The sequence below is a fragment of the Sciurus carolinensis genome, chromosome 12 (genome assembly GCF_902686445.1).
Source record: "Sciurus carolinensis chromosome 12, mSciCar1.2, whole genome shotgun sequence".
NCBI classification, from domain to species: domain Eukaryota; kingdom Metazoa; phylum Chordata; class Mammalia; order Rodentia; family Sciuridae; genus Sciurus; species Sciurus carolinensis.
Window position 1 is genome coordinate 77,379,363 of NC_062224.1, and position 19,716 is coordinate 77,399,078.

The 19,716-nt window shown below is 37.0% G+C and overlaps 1 protein-coding gene across 5 annotated transcripts in view; it reads right to left on the reverse strand.

The window, feature by feature from the left end:
* Positions 1–19,233, reverse strand: part of Rcor3 (REST corepressor 3) — a 47,568-nt gene extending 28,335 nt beyond the window's left edge. Inside the window, exons 1-7 of one of the 5 annotated variants that reach the window (XM_047520370.1) lie at positions 18,763–19,233; positions 18,310–18,366; positions 10,747–10,824; positions 7,939–7,991; positions 6,644–6,805; positions 5,005–5,129; positions 4,060–4,138 (exon numbers count right to left, since the gene is read on the reverse strand). In XM_047520370.1, the coding sequence (XP_047376326.1) occupies positions 4,060–4,138; positions 5,005–5,129; positions 6,644–6,805; positions 7,939–7,991; positions 10,747–10,824; positions 18,310–18,366; positions 18,763–18,928 (720 nt within the window). In that variant the 5' untranslated portion in view covers positions 18,929–19,233. Of the gene's footprint in view, positions 1–4,059; positions 4,139–5,004; positions 5,130–6,643; positions 6,806–7,938; positions 7,992–10,198; positions 10,546–10,746; positions 10,825–18,309; positions 18,368–18,762 lie in introns of those variants that run through there. The other 4 variants (XM_047520371.1, XM_047520368.1, XM_047520369.1 and 1 more) reach the window with 4 other exon arrangements.
* Positions 19,234–19,716: the final 483 nt, after the last annotated feature.

A 19,716-nucleotide genomic window follows, 5' to 3' on the forward strand; every position in this document is an offset into this window, starting at 1 on the left:
ATTACAATTTTAAAAGTCTAAAATCGTCCTATATAGTATGTTAACAACAGGCAGTAGCAAATCTGCCCAGGAAATTTCTTACAACTTCTACAAGATGTTGCTTTTTAATGAAATCTTCTTGTACTTTATCTCGAACTGACAACTTCCTTCTTTTCCTTAAATCTGTTGCAGTGCTGATTGCTTTGATCAGTACATGTTTACTCTTAATTCTTCTGCACCATCCACACCTGTCTATCCCTAGTTAGTAAGTTCTAAGAACTTTGTTTTATCATTTTACTCCCAGAGCCTGACACATAGTAAGCATTTGGTGAAATTGTTATAATGAATGAGAATGTATTTCATGAACAGTTACTATACAAATATGAAAGATAAGGGATTTGGTCTTATCTAAATATATATCTTATATATATATAATAATATATATATAAAATACTGTTTTGTTTTTGTTGTTGTTTTTGCCTTTGATCTTATCCTGTTAGCAAACAATATGAAATGAATATGAATTTAAAAGCATTAAAAAGAATATTTCAGGGTTGCAGTCCAGATCTAGAACTATATGTCAGAACTTCATTCATTACTCTTCCAAAAATGAGAGGGTAGCTGGGTGTAACCCCAGCAGTTTGGAAGGCTTAGGCAGGAAGATCACAAATTCAAAGCCAGCCTCAGTAACTTAGCAAGGTACCAAGCAATTCAGCAAGACTCTGTCTTTAAAAAAAAAATGATGGGGGGCTGGGGAGATAGCTCAGCTGGTAGAGTGCTTGCCTCGCAAGCACAAGGCCCTGAGTTCGATCCCCAGTACCGCAAAAAAAAAAAAAAAAAAAAAAAAATGATGGGGATACTACATTATGTATCATTATGGACCAACATAAACAATAGGACAAAAGCAAGGGAATAAAGACACTGTCAATTTGAAATATGTGGGGTAGGGTGGGTATGCTTAACTAGAAAGTTTGTTTGATCCTATAGATGAATCCAAGGAAAGGTTGCAAAGAGAAGATTCAATTTTAAAAAGATTACTTTGGCAAAGAGGTGGACAATGGACTGAAAAAGGTAGTGAGAAGAATTTGGAGGCATGGCAGTAAGATAGAAAAGTTTTAGTAATTCAGAGAAGAGATGATCAAATTTCAGTTATTTGAGAAAAACAGTTATAACTATCGTGACAAAATGAATACAGGAAAGGAGAAAGAATGTTAGAAAAACCGAGACACATGGTTAACAGTAGAAAGAAATCAGAGGAAGGTGTTACAAGAGTTAAAAGATTTTTCAAGAAGAGAAGGTCAAAAACATGAAATTATATAGAAAGCACAAGAATACAATGAGTAATCAATCACGGGATGTGGCAGTTCAAGAAGGTCATTGGTTACCTGTGCTGGCAGTTTCAGTGAAGTGGTGGGACAGAAGAAGCATGGCTGTTTCTGGACTGGTTGAGAGATGGTTATAGTTTTAAATGGAAGACTTAAACATCTGGGCTGTGGTGGAAATATGGTTAAGAGAAGGGATAACTGATGAAGAAAGTCTGATGAATGAAGTCTGGAATAGAGTAGAAGGAATGGATAGGATCAAACAAGCAGTGAAACTGTATAGAACTAGAGTAGGAAACTTTCATAGTGTAAGAAAGAGGCATTCAGGCACAAAGATATTCAACAAACATGTATCTGTTATACATCAGTTACTGTGCCAAGTGTTGGGGGATACACGATAACTTATGAATAACGCAGTTCCTGTGAGTTCAAAGAGCTCACAGTTTAGTGAATAAAATAAACTAAATGCAATATGATATTTTAAGTACAAATACACTAAGATGAAAAGGGCAGAATGGCAGCACTGAGGTTAGGGAAAGGGCTGCAATGCCCTTCTGAAGGCAGCATCTGAATGCTATCTTCTCTGTGAAATAATCTGCCAAGTGTTCTGGGGGGTACAGGGGTTTCAGGCAACACCAAGACTACAAATAACCCAATCGACAAATGGTCTAAGGAAATGAACAGACACTTCACAAAAGAAGACCTACAAACAATCAACAAACATATGGAAAAATGTTCAACATCTCTAGTAATAAGAGAAATGCAAATCAAAACCACCCTAAGATTCCATCTCACCCCAATTAGAATGGCGATTATCAAGAATACAAGCAACAACAGGTGTTGGCGAGGATGTGGGGAAAAAGGTACACTCATACATTGCTGGTGGGGTTGCAAATTAGTGCAGCCACTCTGGAAAGCAGTGTGGAGATTCCTCAGAAAGCTTGGAATGGAAACACCATTTGACCCAGCTATCCCACTCCTTGGCCTATACCCAAAGGACTTAAAATCAGCATACTACAGAGATACAGCCACATCAATGTTCATTGCTGCTCAATTCACCATAGCCAGATTGTGGAACCAACCTAGATGCCCTTCAGTTGATGAATGGATAAAGAAACTGTGGCATATATATACAATGGAATATTACTCAGCCATAAAGAATGATAAAATTATGGCATTTGCAGGCAAATGGATGAAATTGGAGAATATCATGCTAAGTGAGATAAGCCATATCTCAAAAAACCAAAGGAAGAATGATCTCGCTGATAAGTGGATGATGATACATAATGGGGCGTGGGAGGGGTTAGTTTTAGGGTTAGAGTTAGGGTTAGGGAGGGGGTAAGAATGGAGGAAGAAAGGACTGTATAGAGGGAAAAGAGGGATGGGAGGGGTGGGGGAAAGGGAAAAAATAACAGAATGAATCAACCAACATTACCCTATGTAAATTTATGATTACACAAATGGTATGCCTTTACTCTATGTACAAACAGAGAAACAACATATATACCATTTGTTTACAATAAAAAAAAAAAAAAAAAGGAACAAACGTTCAAAAAAGTTTCCTGGATGATAAAACAACAGCAACTGGTATTTAAGATTCACTGTGTTCTGGATTCTTCAAAACAATCCTACTATTTTCATTTTACCAAAGACTCAGACTTAGAAGTTAATATTTGAGAGGCACTAAAGATTCCCCTGAGGTTGGAAGCTATTTTTTGTAGTAACAAAAATCTGTATAATTTTGTCATTTTTCTCCTGCTATGCCTCTTACGAATGCAAATGATTCAGCATGTTGGGTTTATATGGCTACGGGAGGTGTATGGGAAGAGGAAACGGGAATCTGAAGAAATGGGGAAGAAAACAGTTTGAGTAGTTATTCACTGATCTATGGTTTGAGGAAAGGCAAGACTTGGAGGAAAATGAAAGAATCAAGGAACTTGAGAATATTTAGTAGTAGAAAGAACACAGTAAATTACCAAATTAGAATAAGATTTTAAAAATTTCATTAATGAAAGAGTTAGTGCTGACAAGAACCAGAATGAATCATGGAACTGAGTTAAGAGGCAATTGTTAAATCGGAAGAGATCACACACTTAGCAAACAGTAAGTTTCAACAAACTCAGATCTGTCTCCAATTTCAGTTATTTTTACTATTTCAAAGCTGCCTATATCTCATAATCTTTTAACTATCAACATTTTAACTATTTTTTACAACAATATAATTTCTTGCTTTATTCAACAGAACATATATACAAATCTAGCCTTTCTTAATGTTATTTTAAGTTATCATTATCATCATCACATTGCAGTTTAAGAGTATTTTTCTAGTTGGGTATTCTTCCATCTCTTCCTTTGAGATAGTTTTCAATTTTCACTACTGTCATTATACCTGCTACTACTTTCTAATTTGCTATAACATAAATGAATCAAAATGTTTCCAAGGAAAACTGGGTAACAAAACCAGAAAGTCTTATACTTGAAAGTATATTATCTAAATGTGGTTTTATTTCTTTTCTATGCATTAAAGGCTGGGGATTGTGGCAGGGGGTTTATGTATGACTAAAGGAAATAGTCCCCAAATTAAATAAACATTGGCTGATTGAGGTTTTCGATATTACTGTGTTTCCAAACCCCTCTAATTGGCACTGATATTTGCTATCCCCTAAATCATTATATAATTTTTTTCTTAATATAAAGTACTACTCATTCTTTTTTAGTAATTTGTAGAAAAATTACAAGAACTTCAAATGATCATTACCTCTTTTTTGGCTTCTTTTTTAGGATCGTAATCACTATCATTCCCGTCCATTGGGTGTGTTTCTTCCACATCATCATCACTGAAAGGAACAAAGATTAGTACACTTAATTCTTTTTTCTTTCTTTTATTCCAGTGCTCTTATCAAGCTATAACCTATTTTCTAATAATTTTACTAAATATTCTTCAACAGAATGAGAATTGTCATTGGGAAGATGAGTTCGTACTTTAATTCCTTTAGTGTTTAGAAACATTAATTCTCTGAGGCTTACAGAATAATGTTAGCAAACATTTCTAGTTAAAAAGTAGAGGCTCAATAGGAAAGAGAATACGTACAATTTGGTATAATACTTGTAATTTGAACTCTCTACAGAGTAAAACCAGACAAAAACCAGGAAACAAAATGAGAGTTACAGTTATAATAATGAAGACTTCAGTTACTCAGATAAGTGTTGAAAGGACATCACCTTCAAAATATATTCTTTAATATATTCCCAATATATGTATTGGGTATATTAATACTGAAAGGAGGTTGGGCGTGGTTCCACATGCCTGTGATTCCTGTGACTTGGGAGGTTGAGGCAGGAGGATCAGAAGTTTGAGGCCAGTCTCAGCAATTTAGTGGCCCCTAGCAACTTGGTAAGACTCTCAAAATAAAAAGTAAAAAACAAAAATAGCTGGGGATGTAGCTCATTGGTAAAGCACCCCTGGGTTCAATCCCTACTCCAAAACAAAAAACTAACAGGAAACATTGGTAATTACAGTTAAAAGAGTTCAACAGAGTTCTTACTATTAAGACTTATGACCACTTGGCTTTTCCTATCAGAGCAGAAACATGAACGTAAGGATAGGAAATACAATACGTTGTGAATTTTTTTTGTCTTATGAAAAAGGCGATCCAACGCAATGTCCCGAAAAGTGTAACTAACAAAAGAGCATTCAACCTACCTGTCACCCTGATTATGTCTATTGGCTAGTTTACGAGCCTGGCGATCCATCAAACTTGTCCTAGAACGAGTTTTTTTCCAAGAATAGTAATATTTTACAAGGCTTGCAATTGTCTTATCTGGAAGCTTAAAGAAAACAAAACAAAACATGTTGATATTGGCAAGTTTAATCCATGAAATCTGATTAGCAAGATGAGTATTATTGATATTATTCTTTGATAATAAAGGCACAAATGAGAAATACTTCATAGGTACTTTTATGTATTACAACAGCTAAAAAGTGTTGTTCAAATCATGGTACCCCACACCACACTAAAGTCACTGAAATTTCTGAATGTTACAGCTTGTTCTGGGTTGGGGGAGGCGGAGAGAAGAATGTCACAAATTAACTTAGTGAGAATGTCCCCTAGAAGTTCCAGCATAGCCATGTTAGTATTCAGTATTCACTTCCTTAAATAGCCATTCAATTCTTTTTTAATCCTCTCTATAAATTAGAATTTTTAATATAATTAAAGTAACATAAAAGTAAAAAATAATTGTATCAACTCAGTGGTTTTTAGTATATTCACTAACTTGTACTTTACCTCTAATACCATAACATTTTTCTAACCTCAAAAAGAAATCCCATAGCCATTAGGAGCCATTACTTGTTCTCTCCTCTCTGGTAACCACTAATCTACTTTCTGTCTTTTATGGATTTGCCTATTCTTAACATTTAATGTAAATGGACTCATATAACATGATTTATTTTCATTTAGCAAAATGTTTTCAAGAAGAGCTACTTTGGTTCTTGATACTGAACTTTTTCAATCACTTGGTTTTAAATCCAGATCTTAAGATGGTAAATAATGAAGATTTTAGCCATCAAATAAAGTCTCTGAGTATCAAAGTTAATTATTATGCACTCATATGTCATACTGGCAAACAAGGATCCTGCAACCTTCCCAAGAAAAACGTTCTCTTCAGGGGCTGGGGATATAGCTCAGTTAGTACAGTGTCTGCCTCACAAGCACAAAGCCCTGAGTTCAATCCCCCGCATTGCCAAAAAAAAAAAAAAAAAGTTTTCTTTGGTTATGGAAGATACCTAGAAATATTTACCACTATTATCTCATTTTTATTCACTTTGCCTAAAGTAGTTTAATTAGGTACATTCTCAGACATATTGATACATTAAAAATTTAAGAACTAGAAATGTAGATCAAGTGATTATTCTTGCAAAGGAAAAAAAAAAAGCAGTGCCTAGATGATACTGAAATATGCAACTTTTAAAAACGTGTTTTCATATCCAAAAAATTATAAATTAGGAAACAAAATTCTAATGTCACAAAACAAAACATTTAAAAATAAAGTTGAAATTATGATTTTCCCCCCGCTGGGACAAACATACTTAATAACTGTTACAACATAAAATTTAAGTCAAAACAAAGCTAATTTACTAAAAAGAAATAGCACACAACTGTCACGTATGAATGGTTGTACAAAATAGTACTATATGCAAATATAGCTATTTTCAAATAATTAATAATTCAAAATTAGAGTTATTTGGAAAAACTTCTTTGTATTCAGTAATTAGGAAGTATTCAACTGTTGCATAAGTTGTCATTCAGGTATGAATTGCAGAAAGACCAAAATCACCATACCATTTGCTGAATCCTGTGAAAGCTCTTCCCATGAAAACTAAAGGCTTGTTCGAATAGGACTTTATCTTCAACTGTCCACTCATCCGGAAAGGGAGTGAAATTAGGGAGATCAGCAAGGGACTTCTCAATGTTATGTTTATGCCAGAACAACATGCCAAGTGCCTTTGAAGAGAAATTCCTCTTTGGTTTTAATGGACTTATGTTCTATCACATTTAAAAAAGTTAAACACAAATTAGATAAAAAAATCTTAAGCCTATGACTTCAACTGAAGATAAGTCACAGCTGAGGGCTTTTACAGAGGTGCTCAAGTAGCATACCTCATTTATTTATTTCTTGTAAATCAGAGCCCTAGAACAGCAAATGTTCATACATACCATATTTGCTGCATCAGCTAAGAAATTATTTCTTTTAAATCATACATACCATATTTGTAGCACAATCTAAGAAAAACAGTGAGCTAAGGAGTGACTTTAATTTCTAAAGCAGGTTTATAGGCACATATCACGGTTTTTACAACACCACACTTATTGTCAATGTGTAGGAAAAAATATACCAAAAGGAAAATAACAAGTAAATTTATTCTTGAATAAAACTATCAATTTTAACACAAAATCAGAAATGTTTAGTTGGAACTTGGTAGAGAAATATTTAGAAGTACAGATAGGTTAAACACTTCAAGAAGTAAACTTCCTCTGCAACTTTAACAATTTAATATTTCATCACAGATTTTAAAAAGCTTTATTTTCATAATGTATACATATAGAATTATTAGATGGCACATAAATAAATTTAATTATTTGATCACTAAGTCATAAGGCTGAAACCGCCAATTTCTAAAAATCCTACAACTTTCTACTCTATTCTAAGCAGTAGGTCAAATCCTTTAGGGGCTAAATCTTTAAGACTTTAAAAAGAGATACAGCACAAAAAAAGTTAACTAAGAAGCTTAGATATATAGATAAAATAAATATCTCACAAAAATGATATTAATTTACCATGCTACAGACTATAAAGTTAGTTTCTCAATAACCCAGGTTATAGATGCTTGACCTTTCTTACTTCTTTAAAAACAAATCTACCTATTTTACTATTAATTTTGATAAAAGATAAAATGCTACGTAGTTGAAATGAAATTTAAGAATCTATTTCCAAGCAGGGTGCAGTAGTACATGCTTATAGTACCAGTTACTCAGGAGGCCGAGGAAGGAGGACTGCTTGGGCCCAGGCGTTTTAGGTTAGCCTGGTCAACATAACAGGAACCTATGACTTTAAAAAAAAAAAATCCGCTACATACCTGTTCGACATTGTAGCCATGTTTCTCCTTTGCAATTGCAATATATTCATCCACTGTAATGAAACAATGTTAGCTAATTACTTTTGTTTACTTAATATGCCCTGGTATGCTTTTTTAAAAACATGACAAAATTATTTCTCCAGGGGTAAAAAAGTAGCCAAATCCATCTTCCACAAAATGTTACAAAAAGAGACTTCTCTATACAGGATCACAGGTTTGCCTGGTTTAAAATTTTATTTAGTATGCTATCTCTCTGACCATATATCATATACTTATTAAATTCAATGGAAGCACTATAATCATTTTTATATACAGAAAAATCCAAATCTGTGAGTAGAAAATAGAATCTAATTACAATGTAAAATGCTAAGAAAAATTCTTGATTTTTTTTTATTAGTCTTTATTTGCAGAAACAGCTATTTAAGACACTTTCTCATGTTTAGAGCTGGCTCAAAGCCTTTAACATCCCATTTTTGATTGCTGTATGAAGGATAATTTACCTATGATTTTGCCAGCTCTATAGAAAAATGACAAATTTAAGCATGCTTCAGTATTTCTAAAATTCCCTTCAGTTCTTTCTGTTATACAAAGAATATGAGTATTCCATTTTCACTTATCCTTCACATGTAATTAAATTAACAAATTCTTCACTTAAGCAGTTGTAATGATGATACACTGGCTATTTCAATGCCTCACAGCTAAGAATTCTGCCATATTCAGGACTTGGTCTTATGTGAAATTCATATCACATCACTTCTTCTTGACCCTTTATATTTCCTTAAACATACCTCTCAGGAGTGGTTAAGAATTTTGGTCCTGAAACAACTAGTCTACCTGGGCTTGACTTTCTGGTTACTGAGTTTTGTGACTTAGTCCAGTAACTTGATCTTTGTGTGCCTTAAGTCTCCTCCCTTCAAACTGATGATGAAAATAGTAAACTTCCTCTTATGATTAAATGAATTAATATATGGGAAGTGCTTACAGCAGCATTTGGCACATTTTATGTATTTTAAATATCTGCTACTAATATTGGTCAGTACAGTTTTATATTGTGCTATTATAATAATATGCTGTTACAATAGCAACTTTTTTTTTTTTTTTTTTGCGATACTGGGGATCGAACTCAGGGCCTTGTGCTTGCAAGGCAAGCACTCTACCAGCTGAGCTATCTCCCCAGCCCTAGCAACTATTTTTTTATGGATGCTATTATTATCTCTCCCAGTATAAACTTTTGATGCAGAAAATCCAAATATTAAAATTTATTAAAATCCACAGCACTTGGGGCTGGGGAGATAGCTCAGTTGGTAGAGTGCTTGCCTTGCAAGCACAAGGCCCTGAGTTCGATCCCCAGTACCGCAAAAAAAAAAAAAATCCACAGCACTTAAATACATGACATCTAAGTATATGCTGATTAAATTTACGAAATTATTTTATAGTCCTATAGACAGGAAACTAAACAATACCAATCAACCAGTGGTTCTCAACCCTAGCTATGTATTAGAATCAGTGTGGAAGCTTTTAAAAAGTAAGATGCCCAGGCTTCACGGGTGAATATTTAGATTTAACTGGTTTGAGAGGAATGCTAGACATCAGTAGTTTTAAAAGAAAAGTTTCCCAAGTGATTCCAATGCATATCCAAGATTCAAGCTCACTACCCTAGACCTTTGTTGGATATTCTACATGGACACCACACTACCGAAGTCATGCTAGCTTTCTGGATTTTGTTTTCCACTTTGCTAAGTAAGAAGTACACAATGTATAAAAACAAAGCTAAAACAGCAAAATGCAATGACATCCTGATGATTTTTGTGAATGATAACCTTTGCCTGTAATGAGGATTAAACCTGGGAAACCCAATAGTCTCAGATTCTCAGTATATAGCCCCAAATGAATAATTTCATGTTTTCTATTAAGAATGCCTCAAAGACACATATTCCTAGAATACCAGCTAAACCTTTAGCTGGTATTCTAGAGTTCTTAAACAGGACGAATTGTCAGGTATGCAAAAGCACACTTAGTTTTCAATTTTTAGTCTTCTTATTGCATCAATAGCATGATTAGACTTACTATGCACATGATATATAGGATATCATTTTCTTGAGACTAAAACCATGAGACATCTTTATGATGTTAGTAAATACTTTAAAAAGACAAACTATTTTATAGCTTCTAGAATGTCTGTTCAGTGTTGCTGTTGCTGTTGTTATTTAATAAGTTCAATGATAACTGAATGGAGGGATGGGGATCTTAGTGTTGTTACCTGCACGTTTCCTATATCTGATGTGCCGCAAAGGATCAGGTCCGCTACATCACATTGAAGTCTAAAGCCACACCATGATTCAAGAAGTGCATGGTCAATGATCCAGAAGGTCTCCGTCCAGAAATGGAGAGCACAAAGATGACCTGATGGCTGCTGAAGTCAGTTCTTTCCCCTTTCCTCTTTAAAATGGTAATGATAGTGGGCTCTTTGAAGTTTGAAGGCATTTCTTTACAGCTCCATATACTGAGGAAAAGCCTGTGCAGAGGTCTATATAGTAACTCCCTCCCCTGCTTGAGGATTTAAGCAGCAATGCCATCAGATCCTAGGTTTTTTCATTCTTCATGGGCCTGACACAAATTGGAATGATCAACCCACTATCTTTCAAAAGGAAAAACATTCTAATATAACAACCTCCATTAAAAAAACAAAACAAACAACAAAACTGTTTTCTTATGAGACTCTAAAAGACTCAAAAACAAACATAAGTAGCATTTTGAATTGGCTGATAGATCCCTGTTGACCTTAATGTTCAATCTCAGAAAACTTACATTTGGCATCTGGGATACTGTGATATGGAGACCATACAAGCATCCCTCCATTGTCTTTATCTGTGTACTTTGTAGCACCTGGGGAAAAAATTAATTACTTTGAATATTATGCAATTATGCAATTTAAAATAAGTGTAATCAGAGAAAGTTTTATTTAAACATTACCTGCAAAGGAGGACAAAGGAAGTATAGGAAAACAAAGACAAGAAAAATACATTTAAAGACAGTAAATATCCATTTACAAAAATTAAGGCAATTCTGCAAATTCTGATGCTTAGCCACCTTAAAGACTTTCTGAAGTATATTACATATCCCTGTTTACTAACAGAATCAGATTCAGCCTTCTATTCTATTTATTAGTTAGGGATCATCATTAAGAATTCTAACTTTTTAAACTAGAGAGAATACCTCAGGTATTACTTTGTCCCACTCTAAATGGGCCAAGATTACTGTTAATTTTTAAATAGTAGTATCTGCTTTTATGGCCTTCACTTAATTTTATTCCACACTAAGTCTTTTAGCTCTCATTTTTAAACTTTATTTCAGCACATTTAAAATAATATGTGCTCTAAGTCAAAAGATAAAAAGCTAATGAAATTTCTTCTCAATGTAATCTGAAAGTACATTTCTAAATCTACAAGTATGCTCTCCCTTCCTAATTTATTTCTAGTCTATTACAATCTACAAAAAGTCAGAAAAATCAAGCCCTATTAATGCAAATTAAAAGAATAAACAGAATGAGTGAAAGACTGACACCGCTACCCCAGAGTCAAGTACATGCCTGTAGGTTCCAGCTTTTAATAAAATGGTGGTCTTTTTCTGACTTCCTCCTAAGTCTGAGATCCAAGTTAATTAGCCTACTAATTAAGCATTGCTGTCACAAGTTAAAAGTTTGTTTATGTCAAGTGACTTTTATGAGTTACTGTTACCTACTACTAGGTTATGAACAGAATTCCAAAATTATTTACATAAAACATTAATAGTATTCTGAGTTTAAGTTGAGATTGTTAATAATGTTACAAAGTTATTTGGAAAAAAGAACATTCATTTTTAGGGTAAGAGAACTACTTCCATCATCTCCACATAGAGAAAGGAATTTAGCAGGTAATAATTTAATAGCATTCAATAGTTTATTTTTGGAGAATTATCATATATCCTTACCGTATTTCAACTCAACAAATTTTAGTTGAATAATCATATACTGTTAGTGAAATAGGAAGCCAAAATGATTTGAAACCTGTGCTTTATGGTAAGCAAAAATTAAGGATGGAGAAAAGAGAAATAAAAGGATAAACATTATCAACTTATTAGAAAAACCACAACTACAAAATAAATCTAAAAGTAAAATCTTTGTATTCTGTTGTACCTTTTAAGAAAAGAGGACAAGAAAAGGGACTCAGAATCTTAAAACTGCAAGTTAGAAGTTCATTATCTGAAATTTATATTCGATGAAAATAAACTTTGAGATGTCTTTTAAAAACTTCAATTTAGACATATATTTAAATTTTAACCATGTAAAACCATAAATACAAAATAGCCAACTCACTCAATGGAAGTAAAACAGAAATCCTATCTATGTTGGTCAGAAGACTTTTCTTAATAAAACCTAATGTTATTTTGAATGAATGTCCTGAACTTCAGTCCTTTAACATGGAACTGATTCTTCTTGCATAGTGGATTGTGACAATAACATCAGTTAACTCTTATGTAATAGAACATGAAATGCATTGTTTCAAGTCTTAACAGCGTATCATGCTTAACAGTTAAATACATTTTCTTGCAACTTACTCTTACATAAAGTGTAAATTATGTCTCACTAAACAAATGTTGAACTTTTAAAGAAAAACTTTCCCATAGAATATCAGTCGTTTCCCCCCAAATTCTTAGCATTGTAATTAAGGGCCTAATCTGACAGAAACTAGCATACAAGCTGTGGGGACTAATAGTTCTTTGGACAGGGGGGTGAAAAGGGGTATGCGTAGAGGGCAATCCTGTCAGAGAGCAGAAAATGCCTAATTAGGCATTTTACGATGTTTCCCTAACTATGGACTCTTAACATTTTCAACTACATATGGGTCAACAAGATCCAAGAGATAACTGATGTTTGCAGAAATATGGATATTACAGTCAGACTCCCAGAATTTGAATCCTAGTTCTGACACTTAGTAGCTGTGTCTCCTTGGGTATATCCACATAATCAGTCAGTGCCTCAGTTTTCCTCATCTCTAAAAATAACAATGCTTAGTACCTACTTATTTCACAGAGTTGTTCAAAAACTGAATTAATGTAAGTATTGGATATATGATAAGCATTCTAGAAGACAGTATTACTGGCATATGCTTATTTAGACAGTTTTTCCTTAAGTTCCCTTCTTTACCCTAGGAAGGTTTCTTTCCATCTTACCAATACATAAAACAAATAAAACCTCATGAGGATATAACTCAAATGGCTAATATTCTCTCATCCATCCCTTGAAAATAAGACTGAATAACTGAAATGACCTTTTTTGTTTTTCTAACATCTCATCCTGTTCCTCCTTCTATAAAAAAAAAAAAAGTAGAAAGTAACTTGACCTGTTAAAATAATTATGCCTTAGAAAATTTTGCATCCAATAAAGGTTTACCCATTCCAGTATAAAAACTACAATAAACTTAAATATTTAAAAGACATAAGCCCAATGCTTATTTTGATTTTAACTGTAAAAATATATTACCTTACATTCAGAAACAGAATCAAACCTGATTCACCAACAAAATAATCAAGGCTTAGAAGTACACTATCTTCTGAATACATTAAAATACAAACCAAAACTTATATTGCAAGCTACCATAATTTTAAGACTATGTAGTGGCATGTGAGTTCTGAAAATAGACTGTTAAGACAGTTTTTAAATAAAACATTTGAAAGTTTACTCTTGTGAAACCACTTGGATCTCTTAACTACAGTTGGTAATTTATGAGGCTACTGGGGACAACCAACTAACAAACCATAATACAATTTGATAGGCTAAGATTTCTGATCAACAGTCAATTTCAAAATATGTTAAGAAAAAAAAAAAACTTTAGATTTCCTTTAAGGCATTAAAAATAAGGACTGGAAATAATGGACTAGACACACCAGATAAAGAACTTAAAAAATGGAGAGTAAGATAGTATAAATATTTTTAAAATTCTGCTATATATATATAAGAGGCTTTATATTATATATCTGATATACCAACTTTAAACTGGGTAAGTGTCTGAGGGACATATGAGCATGAATAAATTTTAAGGGAATTAATTTTCAGACCTTGAACTTTGTTTTCTTTCCCAAGACAATCTGCCTGACAACTCACCTGCCACCTAAGTTACATAGTAGTCTCTCCCTTAGCTGAGGTTTCACTTCTCATGGTCAACTGTAGTCCAAAAATATTAAGTGAAACATTTCAGAAATAAACAATTCCTAAGTTTTAAATTGCACACCAACCTGAGCAGCACTGTGAAATCTCACCCAGTCCTGGTCAGTCCTCCCTGGGACATGCTCATCCCCCTTTGTCCAGCATATTTACGCTTTAGTACTACTGCTTGGCAGCTGTCCTAGTTATCAGATTAACTGTAGTGGTACTGCAGTCCTTGAATTCAAGTAACTCTTATTTTACTTAACAATGTCCCCAAAGTACAAGCATAGCAATAGTGACAATTCAAATATGCCAAAGGGAAGTCACAAAGTATTTTAAGTGAAAAGCTGGAAGTTCTTGACTTAATAAAGAAAAAGAAAATAATAATCATATGTTGAATTTGCTAAGATCTACCATAAGTTATTACATATCCCTGCAGATGTTGGGGGATTACTATATGTTCATTCTACTTCTGTCATTCTTCTTGAAAAATACCCTTCTCTTACTTAAAAAACAAAAAAAGGCCACATCTTATACATTCCAAATATTACAAGAGCACAATGACCTGAATTTTAAAACTTAGAGGGCTGTAAACAAGGTGTCAGCAAAACCCTCCTTTACTTAAAAAATGGTAACAACTACAATTTTAATCAATGATACAATACTTCAAGTCAGAAGAGATGTAATATTTAGCATCTATGTTCATAAGAATACATATTATGAAGAAAAGTTGGACATAGTGTGAAGAGAAGTAGAGAAGTTGGGCAGGTGATCAATAAAGTACTTCCAAGCATACAAATATATTATGGAAGGTAAAATTCTGTGGGGAAAGTACATGTAAATGATTTCAAAAATAAAAAAAGAATAATGTAAACTTTCAGACTTCAAGGAATCTACCAATGTATTTTACAAAATAGATACTATCCTATCACTAGAGTACTTATATTTAAGTGAATGCATTTAAAATAATATATAAACTTTATTTCAAAGGATTACTATCTTTAATACACCAATTACATTCTTCAATTATTTAAACTCAGTTACAAATAAGAGATGTCAATTTTAAAATATATGAATCTGTTGTTCCAAAATGTTTATAAGTATGCAAGCAAAATATTTTGAAAACCCCTATTTTGTATACATTAATTTTCACTTAATCTTATGATACAGTTAACATCTCCCTTTTATGAACAGCAAACTAAAGCCTGGAGAAGTCAGGTAATTCATCTAAGGTCACTATGCCATATTAGTGGCATAGGATCATAGCTAAGATTCACTACACAAAACACTCTTCATGAAGTATGCTGTCAGTGGTCACTAAATAAAAGAACTAGTAAATGATTGAAAAATAATCAGAAATCTAGTTTTTAAATTTTAAAGACATTAGCAATGACCCCTTAAGAAAGAGAAAGTGTCCCTGATCTCCCAGCTTCAGCATTTCCAACACAAATCTCAATTCTTCTCATCAGTTTATCAGTAATTCATCAGTAACTGCCATTGGTAATTCATTATGTGCTCAATTTCTATCACAACTATCATCTCTTTCAATAAAAATACCTTCCACAAATAGTATTAATTTTTCTACATTTTCATCATAATAATCTCAATATCTAAGTAACTTTTTTTCTGTCAAATGATTTATTAGGGTTATGGGTAAATAATCTTCACAAAGGTGGACCGAGTGGTTTATGAGATGCTCATAATGAAATGATAGGAGAAAAGGATAGAGTAGCTATTTCTCAATTTCTATCACTATTTAACAAATATCTTTTCCTGTTTTTTCCAAAGTAATACAAATTCCCACCTAATTATTTTGAATTGATATGAAAACTTCAAAGGACAGTTCCACACTTAGAATAGAACAGCAGCAAAAAGTACAATATTTCCTTACTAAAAAATGTCTAAAAACTGATAATCTATGTTTGTTTAACAAGACTGATGTAGGGTCAAAACAGAAAAGTCTACCTAAGGCTAAATGGTTAATTGTTTTTAATTGTGGTCCTTGCACTGGAGATTGTTAAACAGAAAAAAAAAAAAAAAAAAAAAGTAAATTTAAAGAATGTGGTGTTTATTCTAACAAAATATCAATCATTAGCTGAATAAATAAATCTTAAATACTAAAAATGTTAACCTTTTGAGTTTTCTCCACAAATATTCTACTTATGTTCAAAATAAGCAAAGTATATTCAATTAAGTTGGTTAATCCAAATAGTCATCAAGTCAAAACACCTGAACAATATTTGTTTCAATGTATTCTTTAAATTTTGAAATTCACTTCACGGTTTATTATTTTTAAAAAATGCTTACAGTACAAGTTTGCTTCAGCATGATATTGATCCCTGATCAACCTATAAATAGTTGTCTAGGAAAAAAATATTTACTCATGTTGACTTAATGGGGCAAAAAGCAAAAAGATACATTTATAACTTATAAAATAATTCTTACAGCTGAGTTCTAATTTGGAATAACTTTATCATATTCAAAGAAGCACAGAGTAGCAATTAAGTTCTAAATCAAAAAGGTATAAATATTCTGAGAATCATTTCTCATAATTACGAAATTCAATCTACTGAATAAAAGCTATATACTCATCATTTAATCCTGCTAAGAATACCATAAAATAGTTTTTAGAGTTTGGCACACTGAGATTCCGGAAGGCCAGTGACTTGCTCAGAGCTCAAAAACAAGAGCTGGGAAGTAAATTAAGTCTATCCTGAAGCCACGGTATGCTTTTTGTAAGCAAGCAAAACCGTGAGATACTAGGTAATGTTAAAGTGCATTCAACTACTAGTTACGTGAATAGGGAAAATTTAACAAAAATGTCTAAGAATATTTGAAACCCAGCAGTATACACACTGACAGCCTCTGCATAAAATGAACTAACAGTAATGTCATTTCGACCCAGATCTAGGGAGCACTCTTCTAAAATTGTTTTCACCTACTGGAAAAGAAACTGTCTTGACAATCCTTTTAACACTGATTATTTTACCCTCTTCCCTTGGGAGAAGAGCTGCTACCTAAACTCTGCAAATGGTTGATAAATATCATTTTGCACTATTCTAATAGGTAGGAGGGGAACAAAAATATCCATCCCCCGCTAATAATTAAACGTGCAGTTTCTCTCTAGAAAATGCAAGTAAGCCCTATTAATATCTAACATAATCAAAGAGTCAGACACAATGTTGTTATGAATGGGCACTGGGCAAAAAATGAACAACTGTAAGAAAAAAGGGGAGGGGGCTTTTCTTAGCCTGTCTAAAGCCTGAACTGAAGAGGGTCTGGGCGGAGTAGGGAGGAGAAAACGCGCTCCACTCCAGAGAGGCTCCAGCAAGGGCGCCTCCATATGCGGAACTCTCGCCCAATCCCCGCTCAGGCTGAAATCCCGTGACCGTGAGGGAGCCTGTTTGGAGAAAAGTAGACAGGGAGCCCGCAAGCTGGGTTGGCAGAGGACGCTGGAACCTGGCTGCTCGGGGAGAAAATGTCTCCTTGGCAGCTGCAGCCACTGTCCTGTGGTCTGACTTCCTAGGGCTGGCTGGAGAGCGAGGTGTGCGGCTGGCGTCTCCCCACTCCCTTCCCCCACCCCTTTTCCTCCGCGGCTCCTACACTCCGCAGAGATGCCGCGGCCAAAGCCACACCACCTAGCCAAAAAGAAAGAAAAGAGACAATCCCGGATGCATGGGGGTCGGCGGGGCTTGCCCTTGGCTTGGGCGGGTGACAGGGGCCCAGGCCTTTGCTGCCCGCCCTTGCAGAGCGCGGCCAGGGGTTCCCGGGGGCCGGTTATGTGGCAACTGACATTTGCAGGCTAGTCTACACACAGCCCCCACGCCCTCTCTCCTCCAGCCCCCGGCTCCGCAGCCCCTGCTTCCCCGGCCTCGCACCTCCTAGTCTACTCACCCCGACCCCCGCTCCGTGCTGAGGGGACAGAAAGGCGAAGCCACCAGCGGGCAAGTGGCCTCCAAAGGGAACCATGTTAACCTTGCAATGCACACATCTGCCCACACGCCCTGTGTCACTGCCCGGCCAAGCCTGACAGCCTCTCCGCCAGAGATGCCTTGCCTCGCCTTGCCCTGCCCAGCCCAGCCCAGCCCCGCAGCCCTCCCAGCCCCACGCCCGGACCCCTACCCTGGCCACCCCAAACCAAGCCCAGAAAAGGGGAGACAAGATTTTCCTTAAGCAGATATATCTACCTGGATCAAATTCAGGGATCCGAGCTTGGTATTCAGCTCCGACTCTCATCCCAACATCTGCAAAGCAATGCCAAAAAATAAAAAAATAAAAAAATAATAAAAATGAAAAAAGAAGAAGAAAAAGAAAAATTAAGAGACACTTAATAAAAAATAAAAATTGCTGGAGGAAGGACAGAAGCGGCGGTGGATGGGAAGATATTAACTCCGGGCACTCCGGGAGATGGCAGCGGATGGGGGGGCGGGGAGCGGGGGGGGGGCGAGGGCGGAGGATTGGGCGAGGGCGGAGGGACGGGGGTCGCGGGGTGCTGCTGCACTGCACCGGGAGTTCGAGGCTACCGCAGCGCCCGGGCTCCGAGGGGAGGGAGGGCGGGAGCGCGGCGAGGGGAGGGGGCTGGGGGAGGGGAGGAGGGAGGAGGGGGGCAGGCGGGCTGGCGGGGAGGAGTTCGAGGCTACCACCGTGCTCGTCGTCGCTGCTGCAGCCGCTCTCGGGCTCGGAGTAGTGCAGCCCGCCGTTGGTGGACGAGGCGCCGCTGCCGCCGCCCGCCGGGCTCTTGGCGCTGCCGTTGGCCGATCGGTTCTTCCCCAGTAACTCGGGCCCTTTCTCCATCATGCCGGGCATGGTAGAAAAGGGGAGGGGGAAAGGTGAGGGGAAGAGGTAGGCGTCAGGGTGAAGGGGGAGATGGCTTACGAGCGCGGGCGGGAGGGAAAGGAGGAGGAGGAGGAGGAGGAGACGGCGGCGGCGGTGGAGGAGGGTGTTAATATGGAGCCGCCATAACCGCCCCGGTCCGGCAGTAGCGCAGTCGCCTCACAACAACCCGCCCCGGCCCCGCCTCTCTCCCCTCCTCCCTCCGCCGCCGCCCGCCCCGCGCAGTCCCGGGCGCCCCTCACGGCCGCGCCGCGCTCTACGCCGCCGCCGGTATCACTCCGCCCCGCAGGGAGGTTCCGGCCGCCGGAGGGGGAGGGGAGTAGAGCAGAGGGGGAGGGGCGGGGAAGCCCCGTTCGCCGCGGGGCCGGGCCACCCCAACCGAGCGCTCGGAAGTCCGCCGCAGAGGTGCGGCCGCCACTCGGCGTCCTTCCTAGGGGGCGCTCGGGAGCATGGGCGGGAGGTGCTTGCGAGGGAGCGGGACTCTTTGCCCTCTCAGGGCGGAAGGAACGCGGTCAGCCCGAGAAAGCCCGGCGCGACCCGACTGCCCGAGTCGGGGGGAGCGGCCTCCAGTCTGGTGTGCAGCCGCAGGTCAGGCAGTCAGCCAGACCTCGGCGGGAGCGCGGTGCTCCCAAGGTACTGCTGCTGCCAAGCTGCTCGGCTCCCGTGGTCCCCCGGCAGCGACAAGCCGGCGGCGCGCGCCTGCCCGCCATGCAGTCGCGAGGTCTAGCGTGGCGGCCTTGAGCCTGCGTGGCCCAGCCAGC